Source organism: Thrips palmi, unplaced genomic scaffold (genome assembly GCF_012932325.1).
Source record: "Thrips palmi isolate BJ-2018 unplaced genomic scaffold, TpBJ-2018v1 HiC_scaffold_15, whole genome shotgun sequence".
In the NCBI taxonomy this organism is placed as follows: domain Eukaryota; kingdom Metazoa; phylum Arthropoda; class Insecta; order Thysanoptera; family Thripidae; genus Thrips; species Thrips palmi.
The window spans coordinates 593,866-615,639 of NW_023144624.1; the positions used below are offsets into that span (position 1 = coordinate 593,866).

Here is a 21,774-nt window from a genome sequence, read left to right on the forward strand (position 1 = left end):
TCCAGACCCTTGATATTTACTCGAGCAATGGCTGCAGTCCTGTGTATCAGAGGTCCGGCACAGTGCGCAACCTGGTGCTGCTGGTACCCCTGCGCTGGCCGCCGTGCCGTGGGTGGTCCAGTCCGGCCTTTGACAGTCTCCCCCTTTGGTTCCACAGCCCCGCATCTCCAGGGGCCCCTTCAGACGCGCACGCACGCACACCAACACAACGGTTTCATTAAAGGGGCTGAGGTCACACCCGGAAAAAAAGAGTCAGTCAACAAAACCGAAACCGCTCCTTCTCGTACCGTTTGAAAAACTTAGCACACATGTGTCAAGATTCTTAGGTTCAACAGACCCAGTTTACTACTACTTTCAAGTCACTGAAGAGCGTAGTTTTACCCTACTTTTTTTTCAATCGTTCTAAGATTTTTGCTTGGAATGAAGCCTAACAGACTTATCCCTTCAGATTCCCCATACTACCAAAATCCATGGGAATTTCTTCTCTAAGCTTCGTGAAAAATAGAAAAGTCTTCAAGCGTAACTGTATGCTTGAGTCGAGCACACAGTTACGTCTGTTGTAAGGGAGAGTCACCTCTGCATTTTGGTTTTTCTCTGGTTTGCGTTGCTATTGGTGACGAATATTGTAGTCAGAGAATTCATTGGCCTTAATCTACAATGACCCGTTATAGATAATATGTCACGTTTATGTAGAGTTATCTCCTACTCTAAGCATTTCAATTGGCAGTAGGTGCCCCGCCGGGCACCTACTGCCAGGGACAGGGGCACCTCCTGCCAAGGGGCGGGGCGAGTATTCCCTGGGAGAGTGGATGGTCCTTGAACCTAATTTGTGGCCAATTGATCATTTTATGGTGATAAAATCATTACTGGTCAGAAAGACGAGCTTCTCGTCGATTTGGAGCCGTTTAAACATATCCTCAGTGGTGCTGCGGTAGAAAGGTCAACCCAAACGTGGTTATTTGAAAATCAAAGCTGTTGCAATGTCAAAACAGGTATTATCCCACTCATATTCACGTTACTTGTTCCCCGAAATCAACTGGTGCCCTCAACTAAACATGAACTCAGTTTGGCATGAAATTTTTTGCCAATCAAGGGATTTAAGGTGACAGTACCTGCCCCAGCCAAAAGTGGCAGTAGGTGCCCCACGCCATGCATGAGAAAAATTGGCCTCAGCACTTTATCGGTGCAGCGTGATGTCATCCAATGTTGCAATGCTCCTAAAAATACCAACTATCGGACAGGAAAACCATTTTTGATACCCCAACATTGGAAGTGACTGTCAGAGGACACATTATAGTCAAATGTCAGAAAAGTGCTCGAAATCTTATCTTTTAAAGTTTGATTTCACACTAGGGCTACAATTTTAATCTGACCGTAACCACTTTTGGCATTGAGGTGCATATGGTCATACCTTGATTTTAAACCCAAAATTTGGGTGCTCAACAGTGCGAGTGGTTTGCCCCCGGCACTTTGGCAGGAGGTGCCCCTGGCAGGAGGTGCCCCACTCTCCCTTACAAGAAAAGTATAATTTTTTTCCCTCTAAGGGCGGCCGTAGCAATGCTATGGCCGCGAGCGTCGCAAAGTTGCTGACGTCACGTGATGAGACGATGCAGCGCTAACAATAAACCCAAGCGCGTCTTGTACCTGCAGGTCCGCTGGCAACAACCAGAGACGTACAGCCAGTTCAGAGCGCGACAGCGACAGATACTCGTACCAGTTAGAGTCAGTTGGAGTTTCCGCTGGCGATGGCGTGGGATTATAAGAGTCTTATCGCTCCTCGATCATTTGCTGATCCTCCTGGCGTGCTTCCATCGCAGCTATCTTGACCTAGGTTCAGCTTGAAAAGACCGTTGCATAACTGGAATCCAACTTAAGAGTTGTTAGGCGAAACCTAAAATCATACACTCTGCAGCTGAGAAAGTTCTTCTTGCACAACCGACAGTTTGCCTCTGAGACCCATAGGACGCACGACACGGGCGTCACGCCCATCCAGTGAATGGCTTCAGTCACGACGCGGCGCCCGAACTTCATTCGTCGTCAAATCAAACCTTGATTAATTTCAAATCCACTTTCCCTCCTCGGAACCACGCGCCGCAGCCAGGCCGCTATGCCGACCAGGATTATAAGGCAATTTCCTAGGAGGTGTGACAAAGGCAGCACACGCCTCCGCCGCCATCACTTTCTAAGCTGTGAGAAGGTGTAGGTATTGTTGGGCTCCTACGTTGCCCGCTGTGCACAGTGATCGAGACGCAAATGTTTATATACAGAATTTACATTTATTGTACTATGATACAAGTGACTATGATACAAGTGACTATGGTACAGAAACTGAGCGCGGCGCGGGAGTCGCGGTGGTCGCGGCGCGGCGCGGGAGCCAGCCGGCGTTCCGACGTGTGAACGGGCTGGAGGGCTGACGACGAGTGTGCCCTTGCCCTGGGGCTGCACGGGCTCGACGGGGGCCTCGGGACGGAGAGGCCCTGCACGTGCAGGCGCAGAACAAGGGCGGTTGTTTTCGAACGGCGGCCGGCGCGCTATTTAATAGCTCCAAGAATCGGCCGCCGTTCGGTGCTAAAACTAAGGACTAAAAACTATGGAACTATAAACACAATAAACACATTTACAGCCTCGAAACCGAGGGGGCGACCCTGGACGGCGGCGACAAAATCACGCCTACACTGCTGGGAAAGTCGTCCAGGGCCGCCACAGGACCCCCCCACGGAGAAAGGGAAGCCGGAGTGAACGGAGGCTAGGGAAAGCCCGCTTGAAAAATGTCTGTGAAGCGGACACGGCGGCCCGACCGCGTCGTGGGGGCGGTGACGGCGTCGTCGCCGGTGGAGCTGGACCCAGGCTCGGCAGCAGCGGGGCGCTGCTGCGCCGGCAGGGCGTCGTCCGGCGGCGGACCCGGGGCGTCCCGGGCGGGGCGCGGAAGGGGACCAGCGGCAGCAAGGGCCGCGGGTGGCGGGGCGGCGACGGCAGGGCTCGTAAAAGGGCCCGAGGAGAGACCCCTCGGGAGCGGGGGCGGCTGCTTCAGGCGGGCCAGCAGGAGCGGGGCCCGAACCAGGGACTGCGGCGTCGGGGCTCGAACCGGAGACTGCGACGGCCGGGCTCGAACCAGGGACTGCGGCGTCGGGGCTCGAACCGGAGGCGGGCGGGGCGGCGTCGGCCTGCACGTAGGCCGGCTTCACCCGGTCGATGGACACACGGACCCCTTTGCCGCGCACCCGCAACGTGAGTGTTTTGTCGTCGCGGGCGAGCACTTCGTAGGGGCCAGTGTACGGCGGCTGGAGGCTGCGGCGCACCAGGTCAGTCCGCAGGAAGACGAAGGGCGCCGTAGCGAGGTCCTTGAACACGAAGGTGCCAGGCTGGCAGTGCCGCGAGACGGGCACGGGCCGGACACGGGCTGCATGGAGACGGAGGCGGTCCAGCAACGTGGACAAGTCAAGGAGGACGGGCGGAAGAGCCTCAGGCCACGGCGCGTCGGCGTGGCTGTGAGGGCGGGTGACAGCGGACGGCGCAGGCGTTCTGCAGGACCGTCGCGGGCCGGTGGGACACTCGCGGGAGAGGTCGAGGGAGTAGCGGTAGCCCAGAGACATCGGCGATGGGCCGATGGTGGCGACGTGGACAGGTGCGAAGTAAGAAGCGGCCCGTCGATGTCCATGTGGACAGGCGGGGCGGGAAACGAACAGAGTCACCTTGGCGCGTATGAAGAGCAGGCGCTCGTGGACCCAGGTGCGGCAGTTGCGCTGCACTGAGGGCCAGACAAAGCGGTCGAGGACGAGGCGGACGGAGGCGCGGGCGTCGGGGTGACTGAGGTTGTGCCGTGTGTCGAGAAGCGGCGGAGCGAGCAGCACCGGGACGTGGGGCCGGGGGCGCGTGCCGGGGCCCACGTCGGACATGGCGATGGCGGTCGTGTCAGAGCCGGGCGCGGGCACGGCGAACAGGCTCAGGAACGATGACGAGGTGTCCGCCAGCAGAGTCTGAAGCTCGGCGTCGGCGGCCTGGGCGGCGGCCAGGTCCTCGTGTGACGGCAGGGGCGCCGCGGCGACGTCCCGAACGGGGCACCAGGAGAGCGGCCTTCAGAGGTCAAGCAAAATTGACATTTGATTCGAAGGGATTTCCACTTGATTTTTACTGTCCCGAAATATACTAGTTCAACCAAAAATTAATTTACTGCCTTCTTTCCAAGAACATTTAAGGGTGACTTTAAATTATTGTAGACACTGCAATACATTACATGAAATTTTAATTTCAGCTTTTTTTCCTATTTTGTCATTTAAATTTACGGATGTAATACCACTATTGGCCGCCATTGGTTCCCCCCAACTTCGCAAACTTCTTTTTTCCACATATTACACAATAATAAAATGTGCTCAGGATTTCTTGAACTTAATTTGTTTTCCAACGTTCTAAATTTTTTGACGAAGCCTAAGCTTATCTCAGATTCCTTTTAACCAAAATCCTGGGAATGCTAGTTTAAAAAAATCTTCAAGGGGCCCTGCTGAGTGCCCACACAGTACTCCTGTTACAAGAAAAGTATAATTTTTTTCCCTCTAAGGGCGGCCGTAGCAATGCTATGGCCGCGAGCGTCGCAAAGTTGCTGACGTCACGTGATGAGACGATGCAGCGCTAACAATAAACCCAAGCGCGTCTTGTACCTGCAGGTCCGCTGGCGACAACCAGAGACGTACAGCCAGTTCAGAGCGCGACAGCGACAGATACTCGTACCAGTTAGAGTCAGTTGGAGTTTCCGCTGGCGATGGCGTGGGATTATAAGAGTCTTATCGCTCCTCGATCATTTGCTGATCCTCCTGGCGTGCTTCCATCGCAGCTATCTTGACCTAGGTTCAGCTTGAAAAGACCGTTGCATAACTGGAATCCAACTTAAGAGTTGTTAGGCGAAACCTAAAATCATACACTCTGCAGCTGAGAAAGTTCTTCTTGCACAACCGACAGTTTGCCTCTGAGACCCATAGGACGCACGACACGGGCGTCACGCCCATCCAGTGAATGGCTTCAGTCACGACGCGGCGCCCGAACTTCATTCGTCGTCAAATCAAACCTTGATTAATTTCAAATCCACTTTCCCTCCTCGGAACCACGCGCCGCAGCCAGGCCGCTATGCCGACCAGGATTATAAGGCAATTTCCTAGGAGGTGTGACAAAGGCAGCACACGCCTCCGCCGCCATCACTTTCTAAGCTGTCGGCTGTAAAACGATTTTGAGAAGGCACAGCAACACAGCCCAGGCTACGCACGATTAAAGAAGAATGATTTTCATGACAAATTTTTGGTCTCCGAGAAAGTTGTCGCAGAGTCATCACAAGGTTATTTTTAAAATTACTCTCGCTTTACCCGGGCCTCCTCACTCTCTGCCTTAAATACGTATCAACTATGCACAAGTTGGATACACCTTCGTCATCATGGTGGGAGCCACGCGTTGCACGCACCAATGGGCTCATAAAGACCGGCATGGCAATCGCCAAGGCATCATGGCAATGGCGATCACGACGGCCGATTGCTCGTCATCATCACACAAACCGTTTGCAAGTCTCCATTAGAGGAGTCACTTCGGCTGCAGCCAATCAGCGGCCGGCAATCGCCGTAACGAGGATGCACTCGTGTCGCAACCACCGCGCGGTAGCGCCGCGCCACTCCCACACCGGCTCCTCCAATCATGCAAGAAGCACAATAGGCACCGCGACAATCGTCGCGGCCGGGGAAGCCGTGTCTTGGTCGTGAACAAGCGTAAACTTGATGCAACACCGTGAGGAAAAAGGACGGTAAAGGTATAGAGCAAGTCTTCGACAATTTGCCTGGACCGTCCCGTACTTGTCAACTACAGAAGTTCCGTACTTGTTTTCCGTACCAATTTTCATGAGTTTACAAGGATCAAGTACGTAATTAAATTCATGATCAAGTTCAAAATGCACTAACGTTGCACCTTATACTCGAGTTTGGTCGTACTCAAAGACTGCCTCATGGCCTCCAGACGGCGACGGCGTCTCATCTGACTGATCCCAAAACACTGGCTGGCTCTGGCCACGGCCACCACAGCCATCGTGCCGCTCCCTCCACCACCGCGGTTCGGCCAGGCGATGCCCAATGACTCATTTCCCTCAAAACGGTTGGTCGAAGTGTGTCATCGGCAGGCCCGGCAGGCGGCGCGGCCGTCAATCGGACCCTCGGTATCATCGGGATCAGCGATACGGAAAAGCTTTATCCTGCTGACACCCTTTCGGCGTCCTGCGATCGACCGCCACTTTGTAGTGTAGTAGTACACTGCTGGAAACTCCTCATTTCCACCTTTCAAAAGTCAGGTAGAGTCAAAAATATTTGCCACACCTCTAACTTTTTCGAACTATAAAGTATTCCCACGATAAAAAAATGGCACACTTTCAGATCGGGCCAATTTTTGAAACCCATCCCAAACTTCTTGTTACATAACTTTTTTTGGCAGTGCGGGCTGCAAGTGCTGACCCGCCATGCCCCAATAAGTGAGGTAAGTGCCGAGGTAAGTGGCCGGCATGAGCCCCGGGGCGCCCTCCACATCATCGGCCACTCCGTCACAAGACATTAGGCACGAAGCACGGCCAAGCACCTTGCCCGGCACGGCTCAATCGGCGCAGTCGTGTCGAGCTTTTGCTCCGGACTGTACACGCCGCCCACATTTTTCACGCCCGAATTCTCATCTCTGCCACACAAATTGCTTTCGGCGAAGTATTGGTCATTCATCCCACCCTCTCAAAGTCTGCATAGAAAAATTCGTCTTAATTCACTCGTGAGTTACAGAACTACGTGATGTAGTTGAGACGACGCGGTCCCTCGCTCCGAGTTTTGCTGTAGATGGATTGATTCCAGTCCAGGCCGAGCAGCGCGAAACGAACGTGTTGAAATGACAGTGCAGCAGAACAGGTCCTCGGCTCGTGCTGCGTGCGCCGCGCGCGTGCGCTGATGCACAGGGGTAGCTTCCGTCCACATTCCTCGAGACGACACTGGATACGCTGCGACCGGCCACCGATAGGGGCCTGGATATCGATGCATCGATGCCGCTTCTCGAGAGACCGCTCGAGGGACTCCGTTCCCGTGTGGCGCATGGGCATGAAGCATACCTACCGCTATGGATGGGAAGCGAGCCGAACAGGGTGGTGCTCGTGTCCTTTGCCAGGCCGCTCCCGTCTGCACTCTTAAGGAACTTCTAGTCTTTCTTCAAGCGTAGTGGTTACGCGTACACTTCCCGCTAAGGTTGACTTCAAGCTACGCCTCAGCCTTACCAGCGTGCATGCGAGCAAGGGCAGCCGCGGAGGCAAAGCAAGCCCTAAGATGACGCCTTGTCACGACACTGACTATCCCCCTCCCCAAAATCGACCTGCGGCCGCGGCGACTTCCCCAAAAGCTGAGCCTCTTCCGAGGGGGTAAACACTCGGGGTTTTGGTGTACAGACTACTCCCTATTACGCGTATTACGGGTATTACGGATGTATTACGAGTATTACAGGTGTATTACGGGTATTACGTGTGTATTACGGGTATTACATGTGCATTACGGGTATTACAAGTGTATTGCGGGTATTACAGGTGTATTACGGGTGTATTACGGTGCTCATGGAATATCAACGGAACAGTTTCTATGTAAAAAAAACGTACCCGTAATACGCGTAATACAATAGTAATACGCGTAATACAACAGTAATACGCGTAATACAACAGTAATACGCGTAATACACACGTAATACGCGTAATGCACCCGTAATACACACGTAATACGCGTAATGCACCCGTAATACCCGTAATACGCGTAATACAACCGAAATACACGTAATTCACCCGTAATACACGAAAAAGTGTGGGTGATAATGAAAAATTCTGTACCAATTATCTAGGAGGTCATTGTGGGGAGGTTATTTCACAGGGTCCATTGGGGGTATTACGCGCGTATTACAGGGCATTACGGGGTATTACGGGGTATTACTGGGTATTACAGGGTATTACTGGGTATTACAGGGTATTACAGAGTATTACAGAGTATTACAGGGTATTACAGGACAGCTTGTACAGGGTATTACACGAGTGTTTACCCCCTCGGGGAAACTCAGTTGCTACCTTTACCGGGACCTGAGATCTCAGAGATAGGTCAAACAGTTCATCGCCTCCAAAGTTTTGAACCGGCCGATAAAGCCCCCTTCCTGTTTCCCGCCGTTTTGTCCCGCATTGCGGAAGAGGCCGAGGGGGTAAACACTCGTGTAATACCCTGTACAAGCTGTCCTGTAATACCCTGTAATACTCTGTAATACTCTGTAATACCCTGTAATACCCAGTAATACCCTGTAATACCCAGTAATACCCCGTAATACCCCGTAATGCCCTGTAATACGCGCGTAATACCCCAATGGACCCTGTGAAATAACCTCCCCACAATGACCTCCTAGATAATTGGTACAAAATTTTTTCATTATCACCCACACTTTTTCGTGTATTACGGGTGAATTACGTGTATTTCGGTTGTATTACGCGTATTACGGGTATTACGGGTGCATTACGCGTATTACGTGTGTATTACGGGTGCATTACGCGTATTACGTGTGTATTACGCGTATTACTGTTGTATTACGCGTATTACTGTTGTATTACGCGTATTACTATTGTATTACGCGTATTACGGGTACGTTTTTTTTACATAGAAACTGTTCCGTTGATATTCCATGAGCACCGTAATACACCCGTAATACACCTGTAATACCCGCAATACACTTGTAATACCCGTAATGCACATGTAATACCCGTAATACACACGTAATACCCGTAATACACCTGTAATACTCGTAATACATCCGTAATACCCGTAATACGCGTAATAGGGAGTAGTCTGTACACCAAAACCCCGAGTGTTTACCCCCTCGAGTTTCCCCTGCACAAATCACCCACAGACAGGCGTTTTGCAGGTAAGATCGAAGCAAGTGAGTTAAGATAGGGCGTGTCGGGTGCCGTGTGCAAGTAGTGGCAGCTGCTTGAAAATGTACATTAGGCCTGTATTCCTGTGGACGTAGTTGAACTTACTATTTTGTTTTTATTTTCGGAGTGCAGCGGCTACCCTGAATCCCCTGTGGGAGGATCCTTCCCGGAGCCTTCCTGGCAGGAGTCTTCCCGCAGGACGGCTCCAACGGGCCGCTGGCTTGGCCGCTGGCTTGGCCGCGGCGTGACCACGGCCCGAAACGCGGAAGGTCGCCGCATCCAGCCATCCAAGCAGGCAGGCAGACAGACAGGCAGACAGCGGGACGGGCGGTGCGGCACATGGCGGGAATCAAAGAGCCACGCAAGGCAAACGCGGAAAAAGCAAACACAGGACAAAAGCAAGACGCGTACTGCCTACTTACAGGGGGTTTTCAGGTGAAGTCCCAGTGTGTGTAGCGAGTGAGTTTCAGCTCGGAGCGTATACAACGAGAGCAAGCAGTGGCAGACTCCTCGACGCAAAATGACAATATGATTCGTGCAGTTTCCAGTTATTTGGGCGCCTTGGAGAAACTTCAGACTGGGGTCGTCACGACGGCGGGGGAGTGACTGAAGCTCGCGGGCTTTTTGCCGTAGCCAAGCATTAGCCTTGCATTTTGAAATTCTTAAGGAGACAGCCTTTCACAAGAAGCGTGCCGTCGTGCCACCTGTGCAGCAACAAAATGCAACATAGAGGCTCATGCAAAAGAACCCTCCCAGTGCAGCAGCGCCACGGGCGATTCCCTCGCGCAGATATTCGCTGCGATTTTCGTTCGAGCACTGCGAAACGCTGCAGCGCCGCAGATCATGGAATGACATCGTGAATGGAAAGCGACTGACTGGCGCGCGCGCGCGAAGATCGAGCAAAATTTGCAAGCGAAAGCAAATACGGCGGCACACAGCCTTGAACGGATCCCAGGGCACGAAATGCACCTTTGTGCTCTCAGGGTAATCCAAACGCCATCACCAGCCTCTGCAGCTATACGTAGCTGCAGAGATCAGTGCCACGCTCTTGAGCTGCATTGCTTCGCAATGACACCAAACAGAAGGATACGCGGTAATTCCATAAAAACCATAGGCGAACCAAAGCGTTCATCCAGAGATCGCAGCAGCACGAACAACCGTTCTGATCCCTGGAACATCCCTGGAGCATCCCTGGAGCATCCCTGGAGCATCCGAGGGCATCCCTGGAGCATCCGAGGACATCCCTGGAACATCCCTGGAACATCCCTGGAGCATCCCTGGAGCATCCCTGGAGCATCCCTGGAGCATCCCTGGAGCATCCGAGGGCATCCCAGGCCTGAGCGCCCAGAGCAGCGACAGCAGGAAAAATGACGGCGAGTGCCGCCAGCACGGCCAGCACCACGGCAGAGCCGCGTCGCCGCGTCACGCAGCGTTAAAAATGCTCCAAAAGGGAGAAAAAGGCGGCGGTGGCGGCGCGTACGCGGGTAATTCGAGTCTCAAATCCCGGCGCACTCAATCAAGCACAATGGGACAATCAGGACGGAGAGAGGAGGGCCGCGAGGGGCCCCCGGGGCGCCCACAATCAGTTTTAGAGGTAAAAAGAGAAATGGATTTCTAAAAAAGTTGGAGAATTTATTAATTCAGGGGCTGCGGCTTGCGAATTCTGGAAACGTTTCTTGGGACAGCTTGCATGGGCAGGTGTTGACAAGATAGTAAAACTATAAAGCAGCTTCTTGGTATCGGATTTGGTGTTTACCTGGTGGTGTACATGGACATCAAACCCGATGGATTTACAGTGGGTGTCCCTGCCCATCCACGCTCCCACGCCGGCCAAAAGGACAAACGGACGGGCGGACAGGCAGACAGACGGACGCCGGACGGGCCCTTCCCAGCGCGCTTGCCGTAGGCCTGGTAAGGTAAGGCGGGGCTCCAGGCGGCCCCGCACGGGGCCTCGAGCCCCATCTGGCAACAGTGCAGGCGAGAGGCGAGCCGAGCGGGGCAGCCGCAGCGCTCGCTCGCAGCCGGGGCAGCAGGGCCAGGCAGGGTGCCGCGCCGAGCCGGGGCCGCGCCAGCCGCGCCCAACGCTATGAACACGTACGACAGACAGGCGTGGGAAGTTCAAACAGGAAAGCGTTCATTTCAGCCCAAGTCCGGCCGTCCCGTCGGCCGCCTCAGTCTCAAAATCCACGCCGGCGTTGCGGAAAGGAGTGCAAAGCCGCGGCGGGGCGAGGGCGCCGACCCACGACGCCGGACGACGCCGGGCGACGCCGACCCCAGCGAGGGGAACACCGCCTCGCACGGCGCGGAGCGCGAAGCCCGCTCGGGGAGAGGACGATTTACCGCCCAACGGCCGCCTGAAAAGTACAGGCAAAAGTCCACACTCTGCCCAGGCAGCGCTCCTTCGCCCCTCGCTCGCCGGCCCTGGATCCGCCCCTGGGAGCCCGGCGAGGCCCAAAGCAGCAGCGACGCTGAGTCCTCCGTCGAGACAATGGCGCGGCACGGCCTGGCCCGATATGCACGGCTATCTCAAATCGAGGCGCCCGAACCGCGGGCCCGGCAGACCGATTCTGAAAAGCGCGCTGTCCCTCTCGCACCCCAGAGGAAGGCCCCACGAGGGCGAGAGAGACAGAGCAACCTCTGTACAGAATCAGGGTGCAGCCCGAGCTGTACGGCCCATTCGAGGCAATACCAGGCCCTTGGCATTCAAATCACGCATAGGCGCGATGCACACGCCGTGTGGGTATCTCCCCCCTCCCTCCCTTTTCTTTGTCTCTTATTATGGATCACATTTCTGTGACCCAGTGTGGCACTGGACTGTACCCACCGGGACGGCCGCCAACACGTGCGTGTACACTTGCATTACGTGTTTCTAAGGCTGCGAGTTGTAGTACTCAAGTCCACAAATGGCTGTTCGAACAGGGTGTGTGTGAAGAATGTGCGTCCATGGCGTCCTGGGACGTCCTGGACCTGACTGAACCGCCAGCAGGACTGCGTCCTCGACCGCGTCCACAGTGTTCACCGGGCGGAGGCGGCGTGGTCGGCGAGGTCCGGCGTTTGAATGAGCCAGCAGCCAGCGCTTGGGCCCAGCGCTTGGGCGGGCGTGTCCGCGGACAACGCGGTGACAACGCTGCTCCTCCCTCCTCGGGGCCTCCAGGGGCCTCCAGGCCGTTCCAGGGCAGTTCCAGGTCGCCGAATGAGGGTGGCGGGGCGGGCTGAGCTCACTCAGGGCCGCGAGGGCCGCGCGCCTCTCTCTCCGTCCTGGAAAAGAAAGCCCTGCTGTCTCCTGCCCGCCCGCCCGCCGGCCTGCCCGCCTGCCTGCGCGTCGTCGGCGTTTTATTCAAGCCAATTAGCACCGCGGGTGCAGCCAGGCTGCAGTGCAGTGCCTGCGGTGCCGGCGGTTCACTGACCCACGTCATGCCGCGTAATGCCGAGCACACTCAGCGCGCCCGTGCGTGTGTGTGTGAGTGTGTGTGAGTACGTGTGACTGAGTGCGTGGCCGCGAGCGCGCGCGTCAAGTGACGCGATAAGAGTGTACATAGTCAGGCCATGGGGGCGTGGCGCCGCGCGCCGCCTCGCCCACGTGTCCACCAAGTCCAGCACGGAGAACTAGGGCGCCCCGCTCCGCCCCGCTCGCCGCGAAAATGTGCCAGGCCGCGGTAAACGTTCCAGGCGACGACTAAATCGTCGTCGCCGACCTGGTACAGTGACAACTGGCCGGCAATTTTTGGAAGGGGTAGAGTTTGTCCTGGCCGTGCTTTGTGCCTACCTTAAGGGGGTCGTATTGCGATTTGCCTACCTTCCAGGCGGCTTTCTATGACGACAACAAGAGGAGGGGGTCGGGGCTGCAGCAGACTCGTCGACAGCAGGCAGGCAGAGACTTCCGCGCCAGTTTGAGCTGCTAGACTCGACGGTGTGTGTGCAGTGTGCAGACAAAGAGGGTGGCGGGCCGGCAGGTGCGCGTCGCACCGCGTCGCGGTCGGTTTGGAAGTTTGGGGGAGGGAGGGCGATATCGCGTGAGTCACAATGAGCCCAGGTCGGGATCCACGATCCACGCACCGCACGTGTGTGAGGGGGCAGTGTGTCTGTGTGCGTCGGCCGCGGCTGCACTGCGAGTGCACTGCAACCACCCTCCACGGCTCGTCCATCCCGCCCACCTCATCTCCATATACCGATCGTCCGGCCCACTGTAAGGCTGGCTGCGGCCCTCCGTACGCGCCGCGCCAAGGCCCCCTTTTTCAATTCGACCCGTAACATCGGATCGGCTCGGGAGCGGCGGCGGCAGCGGACTGCAAACTGATTCCCAGTGAAAGGTCTCTCTCTGTCTCTCTCGCACGGGTTCGCGTATGAGTTCGAGAGGGACGAACTTCTCCTGCACTGGCACGACGATCTGCCGTACGCACGTCGGCGGTGCACAGCCCTGCAGGGAAGACTGGGGAAAATGGATTGGGGGGGGGAGGGCTCGTCTAGTGGGAGGGGGCGGGGGAGGGGCGGGATAATTAAACGGAATAAAGGGGCATCCCTCAACAAAAACTCGTTTCAATTCCTCCGCATTCTCGGGGCACAGCGGCGCGCGCGCCGAGAGGAACCTGAACGCACTGCGTGTGATCGGTGCACAGAACACGACAAGGCAACGCTGAAAAGCACGTAGATTTTCAGGCTCTGAGAACGTTTGGAGCTCAACAGGCTGGGGCGTTCGGTGGGCTTGTGGCGCTCCGCCGCCATGCATCATTACACGTCCCCTTCGTCTGCCTTTATTATAGTGTAGTCCAGAATTTAGTTTCGAGCCGCGCCTCCGGGCTGTCCGGGCGCCTGCCAGCTCGGCCAGCCCCGCCGTGGCGCCCGTGGCGCAGCAGCGCAGCATGCAGTGGAGTCGCTGGGAAAGAGACGGGCGAAAATCCGATCCGGGAACGGCGTGGACTGGGCGTGGAACGGCGGGGCTCTTTGGGGCGGCCGGATCGGGTGACGCTTCTCGGAACAAGTCGCCCGGGAGGCAGGCAGGCAGGCAGGCAGGCAGGCAGCGGGGCACTGCACTGTACCACACACTTCGTTCCTTTCCGGTGACTCGAGAGGACTGGGTCAAGGGACCGATACTGCAGGAGCGAGCAGGCGAGGCAGGAGTCAGCCGAGCCCGGGGGCGGGCAGCCGTCGACGACAAAGGGTTGTCATGACAACCCAGGGCGCAGTCAGCACCCGCCACCGGCACCCGGGAAACCGCCGATAGGCAGCGCCAAATCAATGCAGATAATGGCAGTTGGCAGTGGCAAACCTTGCTCGATAACCAGCGGCAGTGAGCCTCGCCGCTGCCGCCCCGCCCCGCCTGATAAGAGTCCCTCCTCCAGGCAGTGCGGCTGCCAGGACGCCCCCGACCCACCGCCGCCACCGTGCAGGTCTTCATGCTGCAGGTGCAGCCGGGCACGCATGCCACAAGCAAAGCCGGCACCCAGAGGGCACTGCCACCGTCAATTTTGACAGATTTTGGCGGCGGCGAGTCCTGGACTAACGGCATCCTGGAGGCATGGTGTGCATCACGGTGTGGTGGTGAGGTGCGGGTGGCGAGGTGCCTGCCCTGTCCGTCCTGTCAGGCCGAGGGCCGCGGCCGTTGCGCCGCGCGCTGTGGCTGTGGCAGGGCAGTGCTGCGGCTCCGGCAGGTAGTCGTGCAGCGCGGCAGCGCGGCCCCTCTCGCTCGGCCAAGCCCGCCGTCTCGTCGGCCGACCGCCAACTCCAACTCGCCAAAGCTTACCTGACTCATTCCGGAAGCCGCACGTCACCATGGTATATTTATCCTTGCTTCATCACACTATCCGAATATATCCAAAATACAGGCACTGCACACACACGCACACGCGTCGCGAGTCACCAACGCCTCAAACGCGGACGACACCTGACGCGGACACGCCTCCTCCAAGCCCCATCACAGAGGCAAAACGACTGCGGTGCGGTGGAGGCGAGGCGACGCGAGGCTAGGCGGCACGGCACAACCGCCCAGGTAAAGGTACCGGGGCCCGAGCGGCAGCGGCGCGGTGCGGCGGTGGATCGGAGCGCGCCTCTGGTTGGACGGCGCCGCGCCGCCGCTACCGCCACCACCGCCACTCCGACACTTGTTGTGGCTGCGCCCCCTCCCCCTCCCCCGCCCCGCACCCGTGTCCCTTGCGCCCCTTGCGCCCCTCACCCACGCGGCCCGCCGAAGCTCGGCGCAGCGACACTCGCGACGGAGCGGAGGAGGTTCGGGGTTTTTCACATAGGTGGCGACACTAGCGCTCGGCCGCTCCCGTTCTGGCCAACTGTTAAACTCGAAACACGCCGTAAAAACGTGGCGAAAACTCTGCCGAAGCGAGAGACATGTAAGAAGCCGCATGGTTCTAGTAAAGAAATTTAACAAAATTTTGGGTCCGCTGCGTACGGAAGGCAGGTGACGGTCGGTAAATAATCACCAAAACTTGTGTTCAGTTGGCCCTCTTTTCGTCAAGTCACGGCTCGCTGGAGCCCACAAGCGTCTTCTAGAGTACGGTGCTGCATCCAAGAGGCCGTGCTCTGAAAATCCTCGGAAGCCATCAGTGTTGAAGCGAGAAACGGCCATATTGGATTAGAACATGGCGTCCTCCGATTACATTACGGAGGTTGTTATAAAGCCCGATATCGAAGAAGTGGAGATTGAATCAATCCCAGTGGATATGCCGTGTGAGACTGTGGAAACGACGATAGACTACGGCGAGGGCCAGCCCATGATTGCCCTTCAGCCCCTCCCCGAGCCCGGCAGGGAGGAAATCATTCTACAGACTCAGGAAGAAATTGTGTGTAGTGAGGACCCGCTCTCGTCTGTTTACGATCAGATGCAAGTTCCCGATCAAGAAATTTACGTGGAGACAAGTCCCGGGCCCTCGCGCAAGGGCGGCCGCAAAGGCAAGCGCGGCGGTCGTTTCAAAGGCGACAACTTCATGAGCGACGGCACCGAGACCAAGGCACGCAAGTGGGAGCAGAAACAAGTTCAAATCAAGACCCTCGAGGGCGAGTTTTCGGTCACGATGTGGGCCTCCGGGACTGATGATGGTAAGTTCCTCGCGAAAAATGGGTCGTTTCTCCGCCGCTAGGGCTGAGAGATGGGTTGGGGCCCTGTCAGATGTAAATAGCTTTGTCCTCGCGGTTAGTTATTTGGCCCAGGGCTGCTAGCCGGGGTCCTCTCGCGCGTCTCCCTCGCCCCACGGCGCTCCAGGCCACTGTGTGCTTACGCCCTTCCCGCTGTCACCGGAACCTATCAGAACCGGCTATTTATGTTTATAAACTTTGTTTGTTTTGGTGGTTCGTCTGCCATATTTTGATCTAAGGGCGCAGCCATATTTTTCCGAGGCAAAATGGCCACTGGACATAATGGCGCCCGTCACTCATTGATGCCCGACGCGTCTGGTCCTCGAGTTTGGCTGGGTTTAGCTTGGTTGGTCGCGGCTCAGCACCCCTTGCATGCTCTCCCGATGGAAATAAAGATATTCTGCTCCTGTGGGAGGATTTAGATCCGGCCGCAATGGGCTTCTTTCATCGCTGACTGCCTCTAAATCCTAGCGTCCTTGAGGACTAGCAAGCTTCGTTTCATTCGACAAGAACGACGCCAGCGCTATCTACGGCCGGCAGTGGAAATACTTGTCATTGCCCGGCTTGTATGAAATTTACCCCACCCCTCAAAAAAAGCCTCTTAAGATCTAACCATTATTTTTGTATTAAGTTTTGAGCTTTTAATTCTTGCTCTAATTATTATAGTTATTAAATCCTTGGGACCCACATTTTTCACTGTAAGTTGTGTGTGCACAGTTGTCTAGTCGTTGGCCCTTGTCCATACAGATGAATGCAGCAATGATGATGATGATACCGATCAGGACACCAGTGACTACCTTAAAAAGAATTCTGCCGATGGGATTCCAGGGCTTGATCTTAGTGACCCCAAGCAACTTGCAGAGTTTGCTAGGTAAGTTTTCTGACTCAGAATTTTTGCTACCGCCACTTTTGTCAATTCAGAACTGCATCTTACTCTTTGTTTATTTTTTCTTCAGACCTGGTCATAAAATGAGGAAGAAAGAACCAAGTGATGGTGTGGACAGAACTATTGCATGCCCTCACAAAGGTTGTACTAAAATGTTCCGAGACAATTCAGCTATGCGGAAACATCTTCATACACATGGTCCCAGAGTACATGTGTGCGCTGAATGTGGGAAGGCCTTTGTTGAAAGTTCAAAGCTCAAGCGGCACCAGCTTGTCCACACTGGAGAGAAACCATTCCAGGTATTATTAAATTTGTGCTGTTTATTTTTTATTATTTTTTTAAAATTTGTTCTAAGTCATTTTGCGCTAGTTTGATGTGTTTTCTATATTTTGGTATTACTTGTTTCAGTGCACCTTTGAAGGATGTGGTAAACGATTTTCTCTTGACTTCAACTTGAGAACTCACGTTAGAATTCACACTGGTGACCGCCCGTATGTTTGTCCGTTTGATGGGTGTAACAAGAAATTTGCCCAATCTACCAATTTGAAATCTCATATATTAACTCATGCAAAGGCAAAGTAAGAACACTGTTAATCCCTTCTTGTATATTGTTTCTTTAAAGGGCCTAAGTCTAATTAATATTGTTTTCTTTGTCTGTTCTGTTTGTTAAGGTCAAGGAATCCTGGAAGGTCAGTTCCAATGATCCATGCCCAACCATTTGTGCCACAATATGTACAAGTGGAAATGGGTGACACTGATAACCAGCAATTTATTGTATATGCGGATTAGAAGACTGCAGCTTTCATCTGGCTTGACTGGATGGGAACAAGCAAAGTGCCAGTGGCCAGTGCCTGAGTTGAAAGAAGTCCTGATGTGAGTTATGATACCTAGGAAGTGAATTTTACCCTATTTTGGGAAGATTGTATTAAACAAAACTGATCTTTAGCTTTATATTGTTTGAAGTGAGAGTGGTTTTCACACTTTCTTCAGTTGTAAATACTTGATGAATTGAGTGCTTGTTGATCCTGTCGCCTTCTCACACTGGAATATCCTCCAAACTTTCAGTATGTGTCACTGGAAATGCACATATGCAAAAACCTGGTACCTGCCCAAAAGTGATATTTTGAATCTGAACTCAGGCGACAGGAGTTTGTACAGTGTGGAGTTTTCACATGTTCGCGCCTGTGTACATTCTGTGCTTTCTCTTGGCAAAAAGCTCAAGTGCAAGGCATGATTATTTTTACTCTTGCGATTTAGGTTTTATCTCCGGTGTTTCGCACCAAGAAGTCATTTTATGTAGGAGTCAAGTGTGTTTCTCATAAATTCCTGTAAAGAAAGGAAAATTTTTCCAGCACATAGGAAGAATTTTGTTCCCAATTTAATTTGCCTGTGACTACACTTGTGCTGCAGTGATATGAAATTACATTGTAATGATTTTTTAATTGTAATTAATGCATGCGTTTCATCAGTCTTTGCTAGTGTCATGCACAGTGTGTTATGCCAATAATATCATGGTATTTACAAGGGGTGAAATGCTACCTTTAGGGTAGTTTGAGGAACATTGTGATGAGTTTCTCAGAGTCATTTGTAGATAGGTAGTTATCTACTAAAGCCTTGTGCCTCTATTTTCTGTGTAAAATAGTATTTTGTTCCCTTCAAAATCTGTAATTCTTAGATTGAGCTACCCACCATCACTTCAGAATGTCTGGCTTGATTTCACCGATGTCTGTGAATTGACTCATGTTTCAACAGACTCTTGCTTTCTGTTTTAATTATTTTCCTCTGTCCCAGCTCCTTTTTTTTCAAATCATTGAAAACAGACCCTAATTTTACCGATTGTGATACATGATGCAGTTTGCAGTGGTATGAGCAAATTGGACTTGTACAAAATAAACTTTCACTTTATTTAAAATGACGACTTTTACTGTACCCTACTTTATCACAGTTTCTGCCGTTTATACACAACACAAGGTTTATCCATGATACTACTAAAAAACAGACATGTTCAATTTCATGCATAGTTGAAACGAATGCAACATTGATTATTATTTGTTTATACATAGCTCCAGTAACCCATACAAACTTGTTACACCAAGTTTGAATCCACAACCCAGCTTATTTACATAACCAAATTGCTAAGATAAAAATAAAAGAATTTTACAGTAAAAACTGATTAGCCTAGAGGAAACTTGTAAAATCAGATACAAATTTGATAAAAATGCCATGACTTCCATGACAAACCAAGTAGATCTACAGGAAACTTAAGTTTCAGTCAGGAAAGATGTAACAATACAATGAACCAAAATAAAAATCCAAACTAATTTCATAAAATCAGAACATAGATTTCAAAGACAATAATAACAATAGAAAGAAGCAACAATTGTACAGTTTAATAATAATAATGATTCACACAAAGTAACATCACATTATTAGACCTACATTTTCCTGAAATACCATTATGTGAGGATCACAATATAAGTCATTACAGGACTATGGCGTCTCATTTAAAACAGAAAATCAGTCTAACAGCCTTATATCTACCAATCATTTTGGCATATATTTGTGACAAAAATTAATTGAAGTGCAGCACAAAAGAACAAGAGGAAGGGAATCATCAGAATCGATTTACTAAACACAATTCCTAACATATACCTGAATTTTTGTTCTTTTTCCTTGTAGCCTCATACCTATTTTACATTTTGTATTTATTTATTTTTTTTACAGTTTTTCTAGAGAGCTTTATGGTCAGCTTACATAAACAGCACCCCAGAAAAATGTGTAATTGGCAAATGACCAAATGGCCAAGAGTCTGTGGAATCTCTAAAAAGGCAGAGCTATTCTCACTCTGCATGGGAAATCTTGAGGAGATTTTGAGCATGAGAGTTGTGCTGGTATCACAGCACCTTCCACCTTCTAAAAGATAACAATCAAATTAAATAATTCTAAGAAAGGGTAGAAACTTTTCGAAAGTCTCCAACACACACACATTTACACGCAGATAAAATAAGATGACCCTGTTTAATAGTAACAAATGGTTTCAACAGGGTATTCTCAGCACATCAGGTTAAAATACCTCAGTAGGAAAGGGTGCTACACACGGCAAGGTAAGAATGAAAAAGTTCCTGAGACTTTAGATGAGAATGAGATCAACCCTTTGAAGTTTTATAAATGCATTTAGATTACTAGAAAAAAATTATCATGCAATTTGTTAATGATGATGACCAGTAGTGAGTAATGCAGGTGATAGAGCACCCACTATGAGGGCAGCGAGCTCAGAAAATCGCAACATCCCACCTCCACCGCCGTGGCAATTTCCAGATCGGTTAGTCAGTTCTGGCAGCACATGAACTGTAGCTACATATAGGAAAGTGCCAGCACTAAAGAGCATTGCCAAACCAGTCGCATTTACTGATGATAATGTTTCCTTTCCCTCCTACAACCAAAAATACAAAAAAATCAATAAAATTGAAATGTTAAAAGGGAAAAATCCACAAATCGTCTGTGCTTACCTGTCCTATGCCATAAAAGGTCACAAGAGCCAAAACAGGGGCTGCCAGAGAGAAAATTAATAAGTTCTTCCTTATTCTCTTACGGTCCACCCCTTCATGAAGTAAGAATGTCACCAAACCAAATGCAGCAGGTGCCTTGAAAGAAAAGAAAACTGAGGATGGAACAGTTGATAATGGTAATGGTTGATTTTGGACAGGCTTAGTTATTTAACTGTAGTACCTTGTGAAGCATGATTGCTAAGAATACAATCATCTCTACATCTGTATGCGCAGTGGTCGCAGCTGCTCCAAGAGCGACACCATCGACAGCAGCATGCACAACCAGACCCAGGGTTGCAGTGAAGCTTCGCTCGGCACCTTTTCCGCCTCCTTCAATATCTATTGTACAATCATTTATCATCTTTCTATCCATCCAGCAGCTTGATAGCAACTAATGCGAGTAGAACTTACCTCTTGATTTTGCCATTGAGAGTTGATCAATTAATAACATAAAAACAAAGCCCAGGACTAGGGATAGACCAATCAGCGTATGGATGTCACTGGCTTGGGTATGGCTTTGCGGTTCTTCAACAACCAGACCTTCATTCTTGGACCCGACACCAGCATGAGCTATTGGAACAGGAGATATTATAACGCAATTTTGTCTAAATGCACCAAAACCATTTACTTTTTAGTACGTAATACAGTATAGGCTAATTTTACCATGGGATGCCTGTGGCACATCTAGCAGCGCACGCACACCCTCAGGGATGATTACAGCTAGAGCTGTACCAACCAGCAAACCTGCTCCAAGGACGGATATCAGCTGCAATTTTTCCTGTAATGAAAAATTAAATGAAAGTAATGAGCAAATTGTAGCATCTGTTCCGATAGAAGGTTAGTACAGGGAAAGAGGTCGACAAGTTTAACAGTGGTCTTCAAGTGAGGAAAAGAGAGGAGTGACAAAATGATGGCATCTCCAGACGCCAACGTGTACTAAACTTTCGCTGCCAAGATAAATAAAACAATCTCAAAGTAGGCCATAGCAGAAAGAAAATACCCACCTCGGACATGGACATCACAAGGGGAATGGAACCGGCCAAGAAGCTCCCCACCAGCATAACGATTGCAAGTAGAAGCAGCATTGTGCCTTCTTCCATACTTCAATGAATGGTTTCAGTAAATAGAAGGGACTGCAAATCCCTTTTCACGTGAGACACATACTGTCAACGTAACCTGACAGAGCTGCCGACGAGACGACGAGGAGGGGCGGGGGCGGGTGGCAACGGCTCGGCCAAAACACAAACACCCGCGTGCGAATAGTGCCCACCTCGCACTCCGATTGGCCCGGCTCCATGCGTTGTTGGCAG

At 52.2% G+C, this 21,774-nt stretch overlaps 2 protein-coding genes across 3 annotated transcripts; one reads left to right on the forward strand and one right to left on the reverse strand.

The window, feature by feature from the left end:
• Positions 1–15,435: 15,435 nt before the first annotated feature.
• LOC117641863 (transcriptional repressor protein YY1-like) lies at positions 15,436–18,828 on the forward strand. 2 transcript variants are annotated; one of them, XM_034379568.1, is made up of 5 exons: positions 15,436–15,994; positions 16,778–16,901; positions 16,987–17,215; positions 17,325–17,494; positions 17,588–18,828. In XM_034379568.1, the coding sequence occupies exons 1-5, from the start codon at positions 15,538–15,540 to the stop codon at positions 17,703–17,705; spliced, it is 1,098 nt and encodes a 365-aa protein (XP_034235459.1). In that variant the 5' UTR covers positions 15,436–15,537; the 3' UTR covers positions 17,706–18,828. The 2 variants fall into 2 exon arrangements, with proteins under 2 accessions (XP_034235459.1, XP_034235460.1); XM_034379569.1 differs by having other exon boundaries at positions 15,438–15,994; positions 16,781–16,901.
• Positions 18,829–19,237: 409 nt separating this feature from the next.
• On the reverse strand, positions 19,238–21,694 carry LOC117641865 (zinc transporter ZIP9). Its single transcript, XM_034379572.1, has 6 exons — positions 21,469–21,694; positions 21,128–21,242; positions 20,876–21,034; positions 20,646–20,803; positions 20,426–20,560; positions 19,238–20,349 (listed from the first exon to the last, which is right to left on the reverse strand). Exons 1-6 carry the CDS (start codon positions 21,562–21,564, stop codon positions 20,125–20,127), a joined length of 888 nt encoding a protein of 295 aa, XP_034235463.1. The 5' UTR covers positions 21,565–21,694; the 3' UTR covers positions 19,238–20,124.
• Positions 21,695–21,774: the final 80 nt, after the last annotated feature.